The sequence below is a fragment of the Microplitis mediator genome, chromosome 5, assembly GCF_029852145.1.
Source record: "Microplitis mediator isolate UGA2020A chromosome 5, iyMicMedi2.1, whole genome shotgun sequence".
Taxonomy (NCBI): domain Eukaryota; kingdom Metazoa; phylum Arthropoda; class Insecta; order Hymenoptera; family Braconidae; genus Microplitis; species Microplitis mediator.
The window spans coordinates 22,199,757-22,216,474 of record NC_079973.1 but is presented as its reverse complement, the minus strand read 5'-3'; the positions used below and the strand labels follow the sequence as shown (position 1 = coordinate 22,216,474).

Here is a 16,718-nt window from a genome sequence, read left to right as displayed (position 1 = left end):
ACTTTGGCAAAGTAGAGAAAAGAAAAGCGACTAGTCGTTCAGCGCACTAGAGCACAAGTAAATACTTTTGCAAAATAAAAGTAAAAGAAACGACTGATCGGTTTGCAGTCTAGAGTTCAAGTGTCGTCTCTTGATTAATTGTCTCGGGTCAACACCTCGTGTTGACCCCACCTAATTATGCGCAGTGACCGAAAATCGCTCACCTGCTGCGCTAAGACTAGCGCTGAGACTCAGCGGAACTCGCAAACGAGAAAATTATACGAGAGAGAGAGAGAGGACAAATAGAAGCGAGAGAGCCTCACTCTCACGTCTTAAAATCGCTGTTGCACGGTTACACTGAAAATAAGAAATAAAAATAAAAAAATCAAATTGATAATTTGTAAGTTGAATAAAAGTTCATAATAAAAAAAAATATATTAATATTATATAATAATAAAAGTAATGATTAAAAATAAATTGAGCGATTGAGGTGTGCACTTTTGGATTTTCCAACATTTTTTTTTTTTATAATTTATGGTTTTTAAAAAAATTATTCGACGTCGGCTGACTTCAGTATCATCAGCAACTTCACTTAGAGTTAACTGACGTCTAATAATTTTTCGATTTTTTTCAAAACAATAATTTTTACAAAATAAAATATTTTTAAAAATCGCACTTCCCTGATTAAAAAAGTGAATTGAAAAGTATTGAAAATTATCTCAATTCTTTTCAATCCCTCGGCGGTTTTGGAAAGTATTGAATGGAATTGAAATTTCGATCGTTTGAATACTTTCCAATTCCAAAGTGGAATTCGAAAGTATTGAAAAGAATTCAATCTTTCATCATTTCAATACCTTCCAATATGGAATTATTTAGGTATTGAGAAGGATTCGGAAAGATTCAAAAATTTCAATTCATTTCAATCTTTTTCAATCCCACACTTGATCGAAATATCGGATTATTTAGGTATTGAGAAGGATTCGGAAAGATTCAAAAATTTCAATTCATTTCAATCTTTTTCAATCCCACTCATGACCCGAAATGTGAAATTATTTAGGTATTGAGAAGGATTCAGAAAGATTCAAAAATTTCAATTCATTTCAATCTTTTTCAATCCCACACTTGATCGAAATATCAGATTATTTAGGTATTGAGAAGGATTCGGAAAGATTCAAAAATTTTAATTCATTTCAATCTTTTTCAATCCCACACATGACCCGAAATGTGAAATTATTTAGGTATTGAGAAGGATTCAGAAAGATTTAAAAATTTCAATTCATTTCAATCTTTTTCAATCCCACACTTGATCGAAATATCAGATTATTAAGGTATTGAGAAGGATTCGGAAAGATTCAAAAATTTCAATTCATTTCAATCTTTTTCAATCCCACTCATGACCCGAAATGTGAAATTATTTAGGTATTGAGAAAGATTCAGAAAGATTCAAAAATTTCAATTCATTTCAATCTTTTTCAATCCCACACTTGATCCGAAATGTCGGATTATTTAGGTATTGAGAAGGATTCAGAAAGATTAAAAATATCAATTCATTTGAATTTTTTTCAATTCCTCGGAAGTTCTGAAATTCTTTTATTATTTTGGGATTGAAAAGTATTCATTTTATGTCAAAATGAATTCCTTGGGGGATAGAAAGTATTCGAAAGGATTCATTTCTCATCGTTTTCAATCCTTTTCAATTCACTTTTTTAATCAGGGAATTATGTTGAAAAAAAATCGAAAATTTTTAACTGTCGAATAACTTCAGGATTATTTAAGAATTATTGTTATTTTTAAAGAGAAATGTCACAATTTTCTTTCTCATAAAAGAAATTAATGGAACTTTCTTTGTTTCACTCATACAATAAAAAAAAATTTCTTCTGAAACGGATTAAAATTTTTTTAAAAACTAAATTAGCTTTTTAGGATTCCTCTTTTGATGGTTCAAATCTTCGTAATGAATTGTCACTCCTTAAGTCTAAGGTGAAAGAAAGACGAAAGAAAATAAATTTAAACACTACAAAATGCTCAACTTCTTATTATCAATAATAATTTAAATACTTAATTAAAAAATATTATTAATTCGAAAAAAAGTTAAATCACATGAAGATCTTTTTGATCATCTTGACAAAAATTACATGCCTGTAAAATAATAATAATTAATTTAATAATTTGCATATAATTTACGAAACTGAAATTAGCCGACGTCTAATAATTTTTGGATTTTTTTTAAACGATAAATTATAAAAAAAAATATTTGAAAAAATTGCACCTGTAGTTTTTAAAATTTTCTACATGTGCATATTTTTATTTTTTTTTGTAATTGATTTGTTGAAACAAAAATCCGAAAATTGTCAATTGTCTGCTAACTTCAGGATCATATATAATTTATTGTTAAAATTTTTTATATGTAATAAATTGCTTTACTTTAAATCCAGATTGATAACATGATTTATGACAAGTATGACCGCACCCTAGTTTACGATGTTTTAATTTCGACTTAAAATTTTTTCCACATACTGAGCACTTATTTTTTTCAAGACCTGGTTCGTAGGGTTTACTAAAAAATTTAATCGATTATTACTATCAAAATATATAATATATATTTGATAAGTTGTATACCTTTTGTTCTTTGATTTTTTATTTCTGCTGATTAAGTGGTCTATACTCAAACATACGACATTAATAGCGAGTTCAATTACTAAACCACCCAGATGATGTGCCATTGCAATATTTATTTATCCCTCAAATTATTAGTATTGTTAGAATATATTTTGAATTATTAATAAGTCGATACTTTCAGTAGCAAATAAAATTATTAACTATTGCAGATTGACATTGAAAATAAACTCATCTTACTGACTCATGTTGGAGCAGCAGTTAAATGTTTGATGGTAATTGTAAGCAAAGTTAAAAATGTTTTATCACAACGTGCAATTTATTTATTAGATAATATATAATATATATGAAAATATATGTTATTTTATCCGTGTAACAAATCGTTATCTATAATAATAAGTTCTTATTGTATAGTGAGATAAATAGAACTTAAAAAATTCATTATTTTCTATCGCTCATAATAATTGAAATAAATTTATCTTAAAGTTATCTACATTCTAATCAGACAATTAATTATTAATTATTGGTCGTGAGATACATGTGACGGTAATTCCGTTTCGTCTGCAGAGTCTGATGAGTCACCATTAAGATTACAAGTCCGGCACTAAAAAAAGTGAATACTGAGTAAAAATAAATAATAGTTATTAAAATAATAAATTTAATAATACCTTTAATAATTCATAAAAACTTTTCATGCACTTTTCATGTGCATAATGACGACAATTTGGTAATTGTTTATTAGCAGCAAGATTTTCTATTGGAATTCGACAGTACGCACATTTCGAATCTTTTGTTGATGATTCAAAACCAGGTGATGGAGTTTTAACTTCAGTAGCCGAAATATTTTTAGTTTCACTAGATGTAGTCGGACTACCAATTGGTTGCGTAGTTTCCTGTAATCGTGAAGTTGATGATCCTGAGACTGAACCTGATGTTGAAGTTTGTATCCCAGGTGTCAAAACGTCTCCAGTTTTACTAGATCGAGCTGTACGATTAGTTCGCTGTCTAGTTTCTTCATGTAATCGAGAAGATGATCTTGATACCACTTCATCTTGATTATCATCGTGACAAAATGAACAATTCTAGATAAATATAAATTTATATCAGTTACAAATACATAATGACCAATGTTTATTGATTTAATTATTATACGTACATTTCTAATACTAGGAGGTCGACTTCTGAAACAAATTACATGACACAAGTGACCACATGCTAATGGATAATCATTGGCTACTGTTGGCCGTCCACAAAATGGACAAGTAAGGTTAACATTTCTTGCTCGTTCAGATTTTTCACTAAAATAAAAAAATAAAATCAGTTCAATACATAATAATTGATATAATTAAATTGATATTTAATTACTATCGATTGTTGTCATATTGATATCTATGATTATTGTGTTCCTGATTTCGTCTTATGAAAAATATTGCAGATGCTGCTACAACTCCAACAACAGCACCCAACACCATTATTGGAATTCCCATTGGCACCATATTTTATACTTTCAAGAGTTTTAAATAAATTAAATTACGAGCTATAATATTTTTAATAATTTTACTTTTCTAGACGATGCACTTGGCCATTTTAATAAAACTTGGGCTGTCACTTGTCGTTTTTGTTTTATGTTTCAATTCAGAACTAACGGGCTTAAGTTGTTGTATATAAAATTATTATACATAAAAACGAAGGATTCCCAGAAAGGTATTTTGTCAATAAACATTTTATATATTTATATATAGATCAATACCTTATCAGCTGATGAAAAGTATTTACTTCAGCGCTCCAAGTGGATTAAATGACACTTCGGTAATTTAATTTTGAAAACACAACAAACTCACATATAACCTACAATTTTCAACGTTTGTATGTAATTGCGTTTGTGTTAAAATAATTATAATCATCAGTGATTATTAATAAATAAAATGTCTGTAGTTATTGAGACAACTATAGGCGATTTTACAGTTGATTTATTTACTGATGAACGTCCGCAAAGTGAGCATATTTATTAAGTTTTTGTTTAAATTTTTAAGTACAAGATCCAATTATTGACAGAGTACCGATTATTGATGATACTGAAAATACCAGACATCGACAAGTTTTTTTTTTTTTATAAATAAATCAAATATTATTTGTAAAAGTAATAATTAAACAAAAGAGTAATTGCGAACTCTAGAGTTTTTATGGCCTACCAATAATTTATGAGTGCGAATGTAGCAGACGAGAGACAATTTATAAATTTGAAATAAATGAATTAATTAAATGAAATAATGAAATCTGAAAAAATTCATGTACGGATTTTGAGTTTATCTAAATATGCATTTTTTAATTTTGACTTTAATTAGATTTTATTCATTTATTTTACACTTTAAAAAATTGAAAATTCTCTGCTACATTCACACTCATAATAATTTACACATTAGAGGTCATAGGAAATTTTATATTTTTAATGGAATATTATATCTATTGACAATAAAAGCGACTGATATAATTAGTAGAAGCGCAAAATCAAAGAATGGGTTCAAAAAATCTATTTAATAATGAGTGTGAATGTAGCAGACGTCAGACAAATTTAAAAATATAAATAAATGGAGGAAATAATTTAAAAAATAATATTTGTAAAAAATGCACTTTCTAATTTTTAAATTTTTTAAATGCGCATTTTTTAAAAATTTTATTTTATTAATTATTTACTCTATTTATTTGAAATTTAAAATTTGTCTGGTGTCTGTTACATTCACACTCATATTTAATTTCAATATTAAGTACAAATAAATTTCTATATTTATCATACTTTTTTTGGTGTCAATAATTGGAACTTTTATTTTAATCGAATAATTGGCAAAATATAAATGACACTGAAGTTACCTGACGTCTTATAGTATTTTGATTTTTTTCAAAACGACAAATTATAAAAAAAAAATATTTCAAAAAATTACACCTTTGGTTTTTTAAATTTTCTACATGTGCATATTTTTAGTTTTTTTTTTCGTAATTGATTTGTTGAAAAAAAAAATTCGAAAATTGTAAATGTCTGCTAACTTCAGGATCATAAATTTAATTAAATTTTTTGGTAAATAAATTATACTAAATAGTTTGATATTTTTCAGCATGCAGAAATTTTCTGAAATTATGCAAAATAAAATATTACAACTGGAGTTTGTTTCACACGATAGAGAGAGAATTTATCGCGCAAACTGGTGACCCTACAGGAACTGGAAAAGGTGGAGAAAGTGTCTATGGAATGGTGCTAGGTGAAAAAGCCCGTTATTATGAAGCTGAACAGATGCCGAAAATAAAACACGACCGAGTAGGTTTGTTATCGATGGTAAATTGTGGTGATAATATGCTCGGCTCGCAATTTTTTATCACTCTTGGCCGGAACCTCCAGTCCCTTGACGGAGAACACTGCGTTTTTGGTGAAATTGTTGAAGGGATTGATGTGATTTTAAAATTCAATCAGGCCATTTGTGATGATATAGGCCACCGTCCTCTTCAGGATATTCGTATCTCTCATACTGTTATCCTGGAGGATCCTTATGATGATCCTAAAGGTTTGGTTATTCCTGATCGTAGTCCTGGACCAACGGAAGAATTTTGTAAGAGTGATCGCATTGGTGCTGATGAAGCTATAGATGATACAGCCGGAATGACAGCAGAGGAAATCGCTGAAATGAGAAAAGACAAGGAAGCTAAAGCAGCAGCGACTATTCTTGAAATTGTTGGTGATATTCCTGATGCTGAAATTGCACCACCTGAAAATGTTTTGTTTGTCTGTAAATTAAATCCTGTAACTAATGATGATGATTTGGAAATTATTTTTAGTAGATTTGGAAAAATAGTTGGGTAAGATATTTTTTAATATTATTTTTTATTTTGATTTGTTGTAAATATGTATCTCATTAAATATTTTTAATTAAATAATGTAATTTATTTGATTTTCTGTGTTATAGATGTGAGGTAATTAGAGATCATCATACAGGTGATTCACTTCAATATGCATTCATTGAATTTGCAGAACGTAAGAGCTGTGAAGATGCATATTTTAAAATGGACAATGTACTGATTGATGACAGAAGAATTCATGTCGACTTTTCTCAATCGGTATCTAAAATGCGCTGGAAAGGAAAGGGAAGAGGATTTTTATACAATAATGATGATCGAGCGGAAAATCGTAAAAATAAAAATGATAATCGTGTGGATAACAAAAAGGAAAATAGAAATTCTAAACCGGTAGAAAGGAAAGCACGAGACAGGAGCCCAGTCAAGGATAAAAAACGAGCAAGAAGTCAAAGCGGAGAAAGAAGTGAACGTAGAAGAAGTAGAAGTAGGGAAAAGAGAGAACGCAGAAGAAGTAGAAGCAGAGACAGAAAAGAAAGACAGGAACGCCGCAGAAGTAAGAGTCGAGAAAGAAACGAACGTAGAGAACGGAGTAGAAGCAAAGAAAGAAAAGAGCGTAGACGAAGTCGCAGCAGAGATCGACGAAATAAATATGCTCATAAAAAAAAACATTAATCATTATAATAACTTTGATTAATAAATTTTTTATAAAATTGGAAACTGATAGAAATATTTTGACGTCAACTCTTGATTTTTTTTTGAAATTTATTATCTTTCAATATGATCCTGAAATTACTAGACAACTAACAATTTTCGGATTTTTTTTTCAACAATTTAATTAAAAAAAAACAAACTAAAAATATGCACATGTAGAAAATTAAAAAAACTATAGGTGCAATTTTTTCAAATACTTTTTTTTTTAAATTTATGGTTTTAAAAAAAATCTAAAACTTACTAGACGTCGGATAATCTCAGTATCATATTTCAATTAGAAGTGAATGAAACAATTGAAAATTATTAAATAAAAATAAAGAAATTTAAAAATTATTTTTATAAACATAAAAAAAATTAAGTGATAGTCTAGTATCACGACTGGTCTTAATGTTACATGTAAACTGTCTCCTTTTAAAAATATTGCTTCCGGATTTTTACTAGTATTGAACTATAGATTTTTGTTTGTGTATTTAAATTATAAAATATCAATATATATTATACTAAAGGACGCAGTGATCTAATGAAAACTTTTTATTTCCACATCAATGACATTATTTTCCATGTACATTAGTACCAGATCAGGCTGCAGCTTCGTCTCGAGTACTTCTTCAACTCCCCAATAAGGACTTTAGATAAACTCTTCTTTAGACTGTCCCTAAGTTTCTAATATCTAATTTTATAAAATTAAAAAGTGACCAGTCGCGATTATAAATTATTAAAAACTTAAGTCGGTTTAAATTATTTAATTTCAAGTTAGGATTTGCAATAAGTGCATAAGCAATAGATTTTATTGTTTTTTTGTTCGTTTTAATATTAATAGTAATTTACAGTCGTTATACATCACTCGACAAACCATCAATGTTAATTTTAAAAAATAATCAGAATAAAATCACTAAATTTCGTTCATTTATCACAAAGCTAACAAATATTACAGGTGATTTTTTAAATAAATTTAATTTACGTAAATAATTTATATTTCTTTAGCTCTAAAACAAATATATTATTGACAATAACCACAGGATTAGTGAAAAGATTAATAACTAAATGATTATGAAACATTTAAATTTACACGGTTGGACCGCTCAACACTTTTCAAGTGCCACAACACATCTGCCCTCGTCGTCCACTCAGAAGAATAATTACTTTAATAAAAAAATAAAGCATAAGCAATTGAATAATAACTTAATCAAGTACGTAAAGCAAAGCTGATATGTCAGTCACAATTTTTAAATGTACGTCAACTAGAAACTCAATTTACGCCGATGACGTTTATTTATTATTATTATGATGATTATTACAGATGATGTTAATAAATAATAATAATAATAAAATTATTGATAAATATACATGTATATACATAAATTTCTATATGCATTTTAGTTATAAGACTTCACTTCATCTTCCTTCACTTAAAAAAATATAACTCGACGAAATATTCATTAGATAAATAAAGTTACACTCTATATAGCTTTAGTTTGTTTGTTACTTTTTTTTGTATTTATCATTTAGTAGATAAAGGGCTATTAAAAAAATACTATTAAATTTACCGATATTTCATCTCGGTATCATATTTTTTATTATTTATCAGTCATCCTTGGCTTAGCATCCAATATTCTTCATCTGAGTTTTTAATTCTACTTTGTTTAGTTTATTTTCCTTTATTTTTATATATTATTTATAAACAAATTTAAGTTAAGTATCGAAGAAATTAATTGTCGTTTAGCATTTGATCGAATACTTTTTTTTTTTTAATCATTATCGTGAGAAATAATGAATTTCATGTGTGTATTAATTTTAAATGTTTAAATATAAAGGAAATAATTTCATTAAAAAAGATATGAGATTTTACATTTAATTTATAGCACAATTATTATATATATATAAATATATATATAGATTTTATAATCTTTAAGATATTAAGAAACAGTTTTTTTTTCAATTACATTTGGCGTACACGGACAAATAATAACTTTAATTTAAGACGATTCTATCTCTTTAGCTGCGTATTTTTTTGTTTGTTTTATTATTATATTACCACATATAATAAATTAAACAACGAGCTTTATTATTTGAATGAATACAATGCAAGATAATTTTAATTAAATGCATATATTTTTTCAGCGGCTAAAATTAATAAAAAAGTTAACTACTTTTATACTTAATTTATATTTTAATTTTATATAAATTTCATTGACAAATTCAGTTGCATTGTATTCTTATATAATTTCACAGAGGTATATGTAGTATGTTAAATGTTTGTAATAATAATTAACGATTAAAATAAATATAATATGATTTAATCACACGACACGTACGTCGAATTTATTTTTAAAATTAAGCCCTTCCTAAATTCTATAGATATATTTTTTGTATTTATAATTTATATATATTAAGTTATATATTATATCAAACCAGTAATTTTTGGTAATTGTCTTGGCGCTAATATAATTAATAATATTAAATATTCAAAATTTAAAACAGTGCCATAAAAATTTTATATTCTTTTCGAGTATCAAATTATTGTGCGTTTTACACTAAAATTGTATGGTGTTGAAAATAATAGTCGAGTTAATAAATGATTCAAATTCAAAAAGTATATAGAGCAAACCTTGAATGGAAGTAAGTTAATTACTGTGTATACTCAAAGTTAAATGGCCTTAATTAATAGATTTTAGCCAACCCATAGGCATCCTTTGATCTAGATAATTCTATTATTAACGTAGTTAGAGCTTGTATGTCGTTTTGCTTATAGGTTTCATTTGATTATAAATTTTCCATATTAATCATGAACTAGTTTACAATTTTCGAATATCTAATTAACTCTATATGACATTACTGTTGTTGTAAAATAATATTGTTATAATAAATTCATGCTGTCAATAGATAAAATGAAGTTAAAACTCGTACTGTGTCGTGTGAAATTTTAATCCAACTAATAAATTAAAACAAAGTTTAATAATTAACTTTTATAATAATAAATAATAAATTATTTAATAAACGTATACTTAAATTTTGTAAATCAGTCATATCATTTACTTCATATATAATAATTTGTATATTTTTTAATAATTAATTAGTAACATGAATGTATTTATTCATTTCTTGATCCTTAGTCTTTCTTCCAAAAATCACGTTATAAATTTAAGACACACCATATAAATATTTTTTGTAAACGTAATGTTTTCAATCTTATTTTAAGTCAGAAATCTCCAGAGCCGCGTTATCATTTTTTTTTACATTGGTAACGATAAATGAAATTAAAAATAAAATATATTATTTGTTTCTGTATAACTTGTTAACGTTAATCTGAAGATACCTGGACTTATGCAAATGAATCATAACTCATGACCATTATTTCTTGTTTCTTGTTTCCAACAGAATCGTAGAGTGACGATTAATTGAATTAATAAAGCATGCGTTGAGGATAATTGAGATATCTTTGAGATAGTGAGTTCATCATCGGGGAAAACCTTACGAAGTCATCGCCGTTGTGACCGGTATAGAAGTCGTTCCCCTGAAAGATTTATTATTTTTATTGATTTTTGCTATTCCTGATTAGGGTAGAAGTACTATTTGTGGCCATTGCTACATTTTTGGACATTTAATTAATGAAGATGTATGAAATAACATTTACATTGCAACAGCGTGATCAAAGTATCTGTACGCGTTTGAAAAATTAATTTCATTGTGTCATTGCGTCATTTACAAATTATTTTATTAAAATTTTTCAAGTGTCCAAAACTGGCCCTAAAGTGACCAATAGTACATTTACCCTATATTAATATTGATTAACTCATAAATATAATACCCAGGAAAAATATAAGCGCAGATTAGAATTTTTTAAATCTGTTTATATTTTTATAGCAAAATTTTTGTTGAAAAATATTTTTTATCTTAAAAAATATTTCCCGCCCGAGTCGAAATTTAAATCGTAGATTGAACGTACAAGACCTTGAAGACGTAAATAGTCGTAAAACGTATTTTAGACGTAGTTGACGTACGAAAACGTAAATAAGACTTGCGTAATCGTAAATTGTAGATACAACCTTTCAAGACTGGCAATAAAACAATTAAACTATATCGGAAATATTTTTGTCTACAAGCTTTTAGGTAGACTGTAAGACCCAAAAAAGCTCGAGAAACTGGGCATCAGTAGAGTTATCTCCTGCAAGGCCCAAAATATTTTTCTACAGCTGCCAAGAAATTTTATTTCTTGTCTTCTAGCTGCTAGACATGTACTTTGGCAATTAAATGTTTTTGACATAGTTTAATTTTTTTATTTTACGTTTTGAAAGGTTGTATCTACGATTACGCAAGTCTTATTTACGTTTTCATACGTCAATTACGTCTAAAATACGTTTTACGACTATTTATGTCTTCAAAGGTTGAATTTACGTTTTCAACGTCTTGTACATTCAATCTACGATTTAAATTTTGACTCGAGCTAGTACAAAAATTCTTATCTTCACCACATTCTTAATAGAAATTTCTGTATTAATCCATGCTTAATTTATTTATATGGGGGGGGGGGGCAAATGAGGTACCTCTACAATTTTCCAAAAAACCTTCGTTTTTTAAAATGTTTTTTAAACATTTAAAAAATCCCCCCCCCCACACCTCCCTAAATAAATAAAAAATAATTAATGTATTTATTATACCACAGAACGTTTCCGTGCGACCATAAACCTTTTCTCAGATGGGTAATAACTGTGTTGAGGATACAATGAACCATATTGAGCTGCTCCGTACTGCGTATTCTCATAGGGAGGTACATACTGAGTGTTGTATTGCTCATAAGGATTAACTGGGTGAGTTCTTGGTATTCCAATTTCCGAAGCTACAGCATCTGAGTTAAGATTAAAGTGGTGCGGAGAGTAAACAGGTTCTTCTAACCATGTACCAGCTAAAAAAACATTAATTTAAAAACTAATTAACATCCGCACTAAGATAATGAAATCTAAATTTAATTATATAAGTAATTACATCGTGGATCTTCATCATCCAGCCCCGCAACGCTGCCATCATCTTCTATGTTTTCGTATTCATCATTGCCGTAGTTCCTCCAGTTCCTAATGCAAATAAAAGAAGAAAAATAATATTATTTTATGTTCCCAGACCTTTTAGTAAAAGATATAACAAAAAAAATGTTAAAAAAATGGTAATTTTATTTTATCTCATGATAAATTGTGATAAGAAAAATTAAACAAATATTATTTTACCTGTTACGGGAGCTGTTTTCCCAAAGGGACAGCAAAGCTAAAAGATCTTCACGGTCTAGAGCTCGTTTATACCTTAATTCTGAATAAACAGGAGGGCTGTGAATAAAAAAAAAAAAAAGAACATATTAGAAATAAGTAACAACTTTCTTATTTATTTTTTATTTTAAAAAAATGTACGACTATAAAAACTTTATGTCATTTATATTTAAACTTAAAAGTTTCTTGTACATATATATATTATTTAATAAAACGTCAAACAGACTTTTAATGTATATTTTATTAAATAAGTTTTAATATATATTTATATTAAAATAAAAATGTCAAGACTAAGCTGAGTCTTAAATGAAAGTTATAATCACATATTAATCTTTTGATATTTTTCTAAAATAAAAACAAGAAAATCTTATAAATTTTTATCTACAAGAGCTAAATTAATTTGCAAAGAAATAGGAAATAAACTTTCATTCTCTCTGGCGACTTAATATATATGGATATTCCCAAGAGAAAGATTTTCCAATAACGATTTGTTGCATTAAGCAAATTTTAATGGTGAAAATATAAAGACAGAGCAAACGAGATAATATTAATGCATTTAGGGAGAGAATAATGCAGTACTATCTAGTATCTAGCATCATCTAGTTTATAGTTTGTATAGAAAAGCTGTAGAAGAGGAAAATTGGTTAATGTTGTTATCTGGCAAACTGCCGAGTCATCAGTAGTTCTCCTCTAACTGTGACCTAGTTTCCCTGGAAGCTCCATTCAGCTTTTCGCAGCAGACCATCCAAGTTCTATATAGCAACGAAGCTTAAAGCTCTCTCCTATTTTCCCTTTCTCTCGTTCTATTTCCTTTGCGTCATGAGTATCGAACGCTCAGCCGCAGTATGCGGACTCAAACAGGATTCTATATACCTGTATACATCTGTATGCATTACAGCTACATAGCTTTCATTCTGTGACGAAGTTATCGAGAACAAGAGTGAGAGAGCGGAAAAAAGACCGAAATAGAGATAGATAACGTAAACATTCATATAATAAATTTTACTTTACTGTTTCAAGTATCAAAGCCCACTACATTACATTCAATTTACTACCATCCTGGACCTGGTTGATGATGAACTACTCCAAAACTCTAGACGAGTTTGTCATCAATAATATTCGACAAAGTAATTGGATATTCAATTTTCATGAATGACGAGCACTGCGGCGCGCCAAGAAATTGACTTTGTGTAGTAGAATATATAGCGTGAAACTGATGAAATATGAGATTCAATTGAACAAGGAAGTAAAAATGATTGATAAGTTTACCCACAACCCCACGAGTATTATTCGCAGTTATTTCTATTTATATGTCTGTTGAATTATTAAGCCTGACCTCCTGTTGACTTACTCTACGTGTCTCGTTGTCTCATGACGACCTCCCTGATGGGATGTTAAACATCAAAACTATCGAGTTGTCATTATATAAAATTATACGAGCTGATATTTTTAGAATATAGTAATAAATAAAAATGTTTGCATTGATGAAATAAAAAACGATGATTTGATAAATTATTGTTATGGGGGTGAATAAGTCTGTCGAATCGTCATCGTAACTTTAGTAAATGTCATGTTGATTCACAATATTGTTTTGTCAGGATATTAGCTGGTGTATTGAATAAAAAACATGTGGGAAATTCAATGGACTGACTTCAAAGAGAATGATGAAGGAAAACAAAGATAGAGTTAGAGTTAGAGAGAGAAGGTTGTAGTAGTTGACACAGTTGACAGATGATACGGTCAAAGCGAAAGGGCGGTGGCAGTAAGAACAGATCAATCGACCTCTCTACAAATTCAAACGACCGTGCAGTTGAATGTCAATCTACAGGTGGGCTTCTGCAAAGACTATTTTTACTTGACACTTACTAAGCATGACAGTAATGTTCATTAACCATAAATGAGATGTCGTTGAGAATAAAAAGGAAAAAAAACTCTTAATGGCTTTTACTTTGATTCTTATTTAATAGCTTTTCAAATTAATTTCCCTTGGCTTTTGAGGCTTTATTATTATTATCATTATCATTGCCGCAATAAATTTTCATTTTTTTTACTGTATAATGTAGTACATAAAAATAAGTACTTGGCAATAATGCCAAATGGAATAACAAGAAAAATAACTTACCTTCGTTTCGCTTGAACTAAACTGGTACGCTGAGTACTCCGGGTGGTTGCGGGTGGAGGAGAAGCTGTTGTTGCTGATGAAGGTGGAGTTGATTGCGTTGGGCGGACTGTAGATGAAGGACTGGAGTTATTGTTACTTCCGGTTTTCTCGGATCTTTTACGACGGTCTTCGCCGTAGTTAAAGTACCGTGGGTACGGTGGAATTTCCCAGTTTCTTGGTAAATCATCGTTGACCTCGTTCATCATTACCTTGCCGTATCTTTATTAATTCAGCAAACAACAAATAGAAAAACGATTTATTCAATATTAAGTCTAACAAATCAAGTTAACATTACAAACAATAATATTCAATCATAATATTTACAGATAATTTTTTTCGTAGGGTGAAAGATTGTCACGTTCAAACAGTGGGTTCAGGGGTTGTTTGTAGTCACTGAATCCCTCTTCATCCGATAAAGCTGCCTTTACATCTTCAAATCCTGAAGCTCCAAGTGTCCCTAAAAGTAAATAAAAAAAATTCAATTTCATTTTATACTCTCAGCTAATTATTTAATTAATTAATCAATTAGTCAACTAACTTTTTTCGACATTTGCTGACGATGCTGCTGCTACATTGTCGATTCGTCGGTTTTGTTGGTTTCCGAACATCAAAATTTCTTGCGTTCGCTTTGCTGTAATTCGTTATACAAAGACATTTAATTTAAATTAATTAATCATCACTGAGGATTATTATAAGCTGTTCTGAAATAATTACCTTTAGGTCGCATAATTTGATCAGCTTTGGTAACATCTTCCAATAATCCAGTAGCTAATGATTCAACTGCTACGACAACGATTCCCACGCAGAAAAGCCGCGTCCAAGAGAAGGTCATCTACAAAATAATTCATTAAGTTTTAAACGTATTTATAAAAAAAATATAAAGTCATATTAATATATATCATGAATAATGAATAACGATGGACAAACAATATGTTAAAGAATTCTCTTTGTTTTTGTATTCATAATTATAATCCGTTTTAATCTAGTGTATTTAACATTCGCATATATTTTATATTATTCAGAGAAATATTGAGATCAATGAACCGACTCGAAAAAAAAAATCGTACGAGTTTAAATGCAAAGCTTGAATTCAGACACTTGTTGCCTCGAATAAGCCCATAGGCAATTGCATGAAAAAATTATTTACGAATGACTACTCGGCTAAAAAAAAAATCAATGAAACTTTTATGAAAAAAATAAATAAATATTTAAAAAATAATAAAATGATTAATAAATATGAAAATAAATATAATAAATACCTCGTCGAGTTTTCTGAAGAGTAAAAACTAAATAAAATATTAGTTTTGTTGTGATACTTGTTTGGTTAAAATTAAATTTTGTCGAGATCACTGAGTAGTTGGTGGAGTATCTCCGTATTCTACGGTGGACAATCCAGAAGTGAGCCAACACCTCTCGTGATACAAGTCCCGGGTAGCAATGGGGTGCTCAGGGCAAATGAGAGGCGGAAGCCGTGTAGGTGGGTACGGTCGATCAACCATCCCTACTCTGATATCCCCTCCAGTCACCAGCATTCATCGTCATCCCCCTTTTTTTCTATTTTATCTCAATTTTTTACTTTTTTTTTAATTTTCTTTTTGTTGATATTTTTTTTTCTATATGAAAAGAATGTTAAGAATAGCGAGAAAAAATACCAATATATATCCTTGACTTGGTACAATTCTATTGTATTCTTTCAACACTTATCATCTTGGTACATTCGTATGTCAAAAAAAATGGATACGAGATATAAAACATTTTTATGATTAATGTATTATAAATATAAGTAATCGCACTTAAAAGCTTTGAGTGAAAAAAAAAAAATGCAAAGGCTTGATTTTGAAAGTTCATTAAAGCAAAAGTCAGCAATTAAGAGTGCATATAAAAGGCAATGTATAAAGATCTTGATTAAAAACTGCAGTGTAAAATTATTTTTCACTCATTTTATGGCTACTTAAGCTGGTAATTATGCCCATAACTAGAGGCATTAATAAAAGTATATAAAAGAAGAAATATTGCGATCAATTAAAACTGAACTAACATTTTATTAAAAAATTATAGCATAACAAATAAAATTGCTGACGTAATTCAAGTCAAATTGAATAAATCTTGTTTAATATGAAAACTATGAATTTATGTGATTTAAAATTTGAATA

The 16,718-nt window shown here is 28.6% G+C and overlaps 3 protein-coding genes across 3 annotated transcripts; 1 reads left to right on the top strand and 2 right to left on the bottom strand.

The window, feature by feature from the left end:
• Positions 1-1,796: 1,796 nt before the first annotated feature.
• LOC130667686 (uncharacterized) lies at positions 1,797-4,274 on the bottom strand. Its single transcript, XM_057469454.1, has 6 exons — positions 3,961-4,274; positions 3,752-3,893; positions 3,264-3,677; positions 2,599-3,199; positions 2,404-2,536; positions 1,797-2,118 (listed from the first exon to the last, which is right to left on the bottom strand). Exons 1-4 carry the CDS (start codon positions 4,089-4,091, stop codon positions 3,116-3,118), a joined length of 771 nt encoding a protein of 256 aa, XP_057325437.1. The 5' UTR covers positions 4,092-4,274; the 3' UTR covers positions 1,797-2,118; positions 2,404-2,536; positions 2,599-3,115.
• A 119-nt stretch (positions 4,275-4,393) lies between these two features.
• Positions 4,394-7,318, top strand: LOC130667683 (peptidyl-prolyl cis-trans isomerase sig-7). Its single transcript, XM_057469451.1, has 3 exons — positions 4,394-4,590; positions 5,706-6,441; positions 6,549-7,318. Exons 1-3 carry the CDS (start codon positions 4,521-4,523, stop codon positions 7,108-7,110), a joined length of 1,368 nt encoding a protein of 455 aa, XP_057325434.1. The 5' UTR covers positions 4,394-4,520; the 3' UTR covers positions 7,111-7,318.
• A 1,145-nt stretch (positions 7,319-8,463) lies between these two features.
• LOC130667684 (prohormone-2-like) lies at positions 8,464-16,032 on the bottom strand. Its single transcript, XM_057469452.1, has 9 exons — positions 15,825-16,032; positions 15,280-15,397; positions 15,104-15,196; positions 14,890-15,022; positions 14,527-14,784; positions 12,369-12,464; positions 12,133-12,218; positions 11,808-12,052; positions 8,464-10,663 (listed from the first exon to the last, which is right to left on the bottom strand). The coding sequence occupies exons 2-9, from the start codon at positions 15,395-15,397 to the stop codon at positions 10,553-10,555; spliced, it is 1,140 nt and encodes a 379-aa protein (XP_057325435.1). The 5' UTR covers positions 15,825-16,032; the 3' UTR covers positions 8,464-10,552.
• Positions 16,033-16,718: the final 686 nt, after the last annotated feature.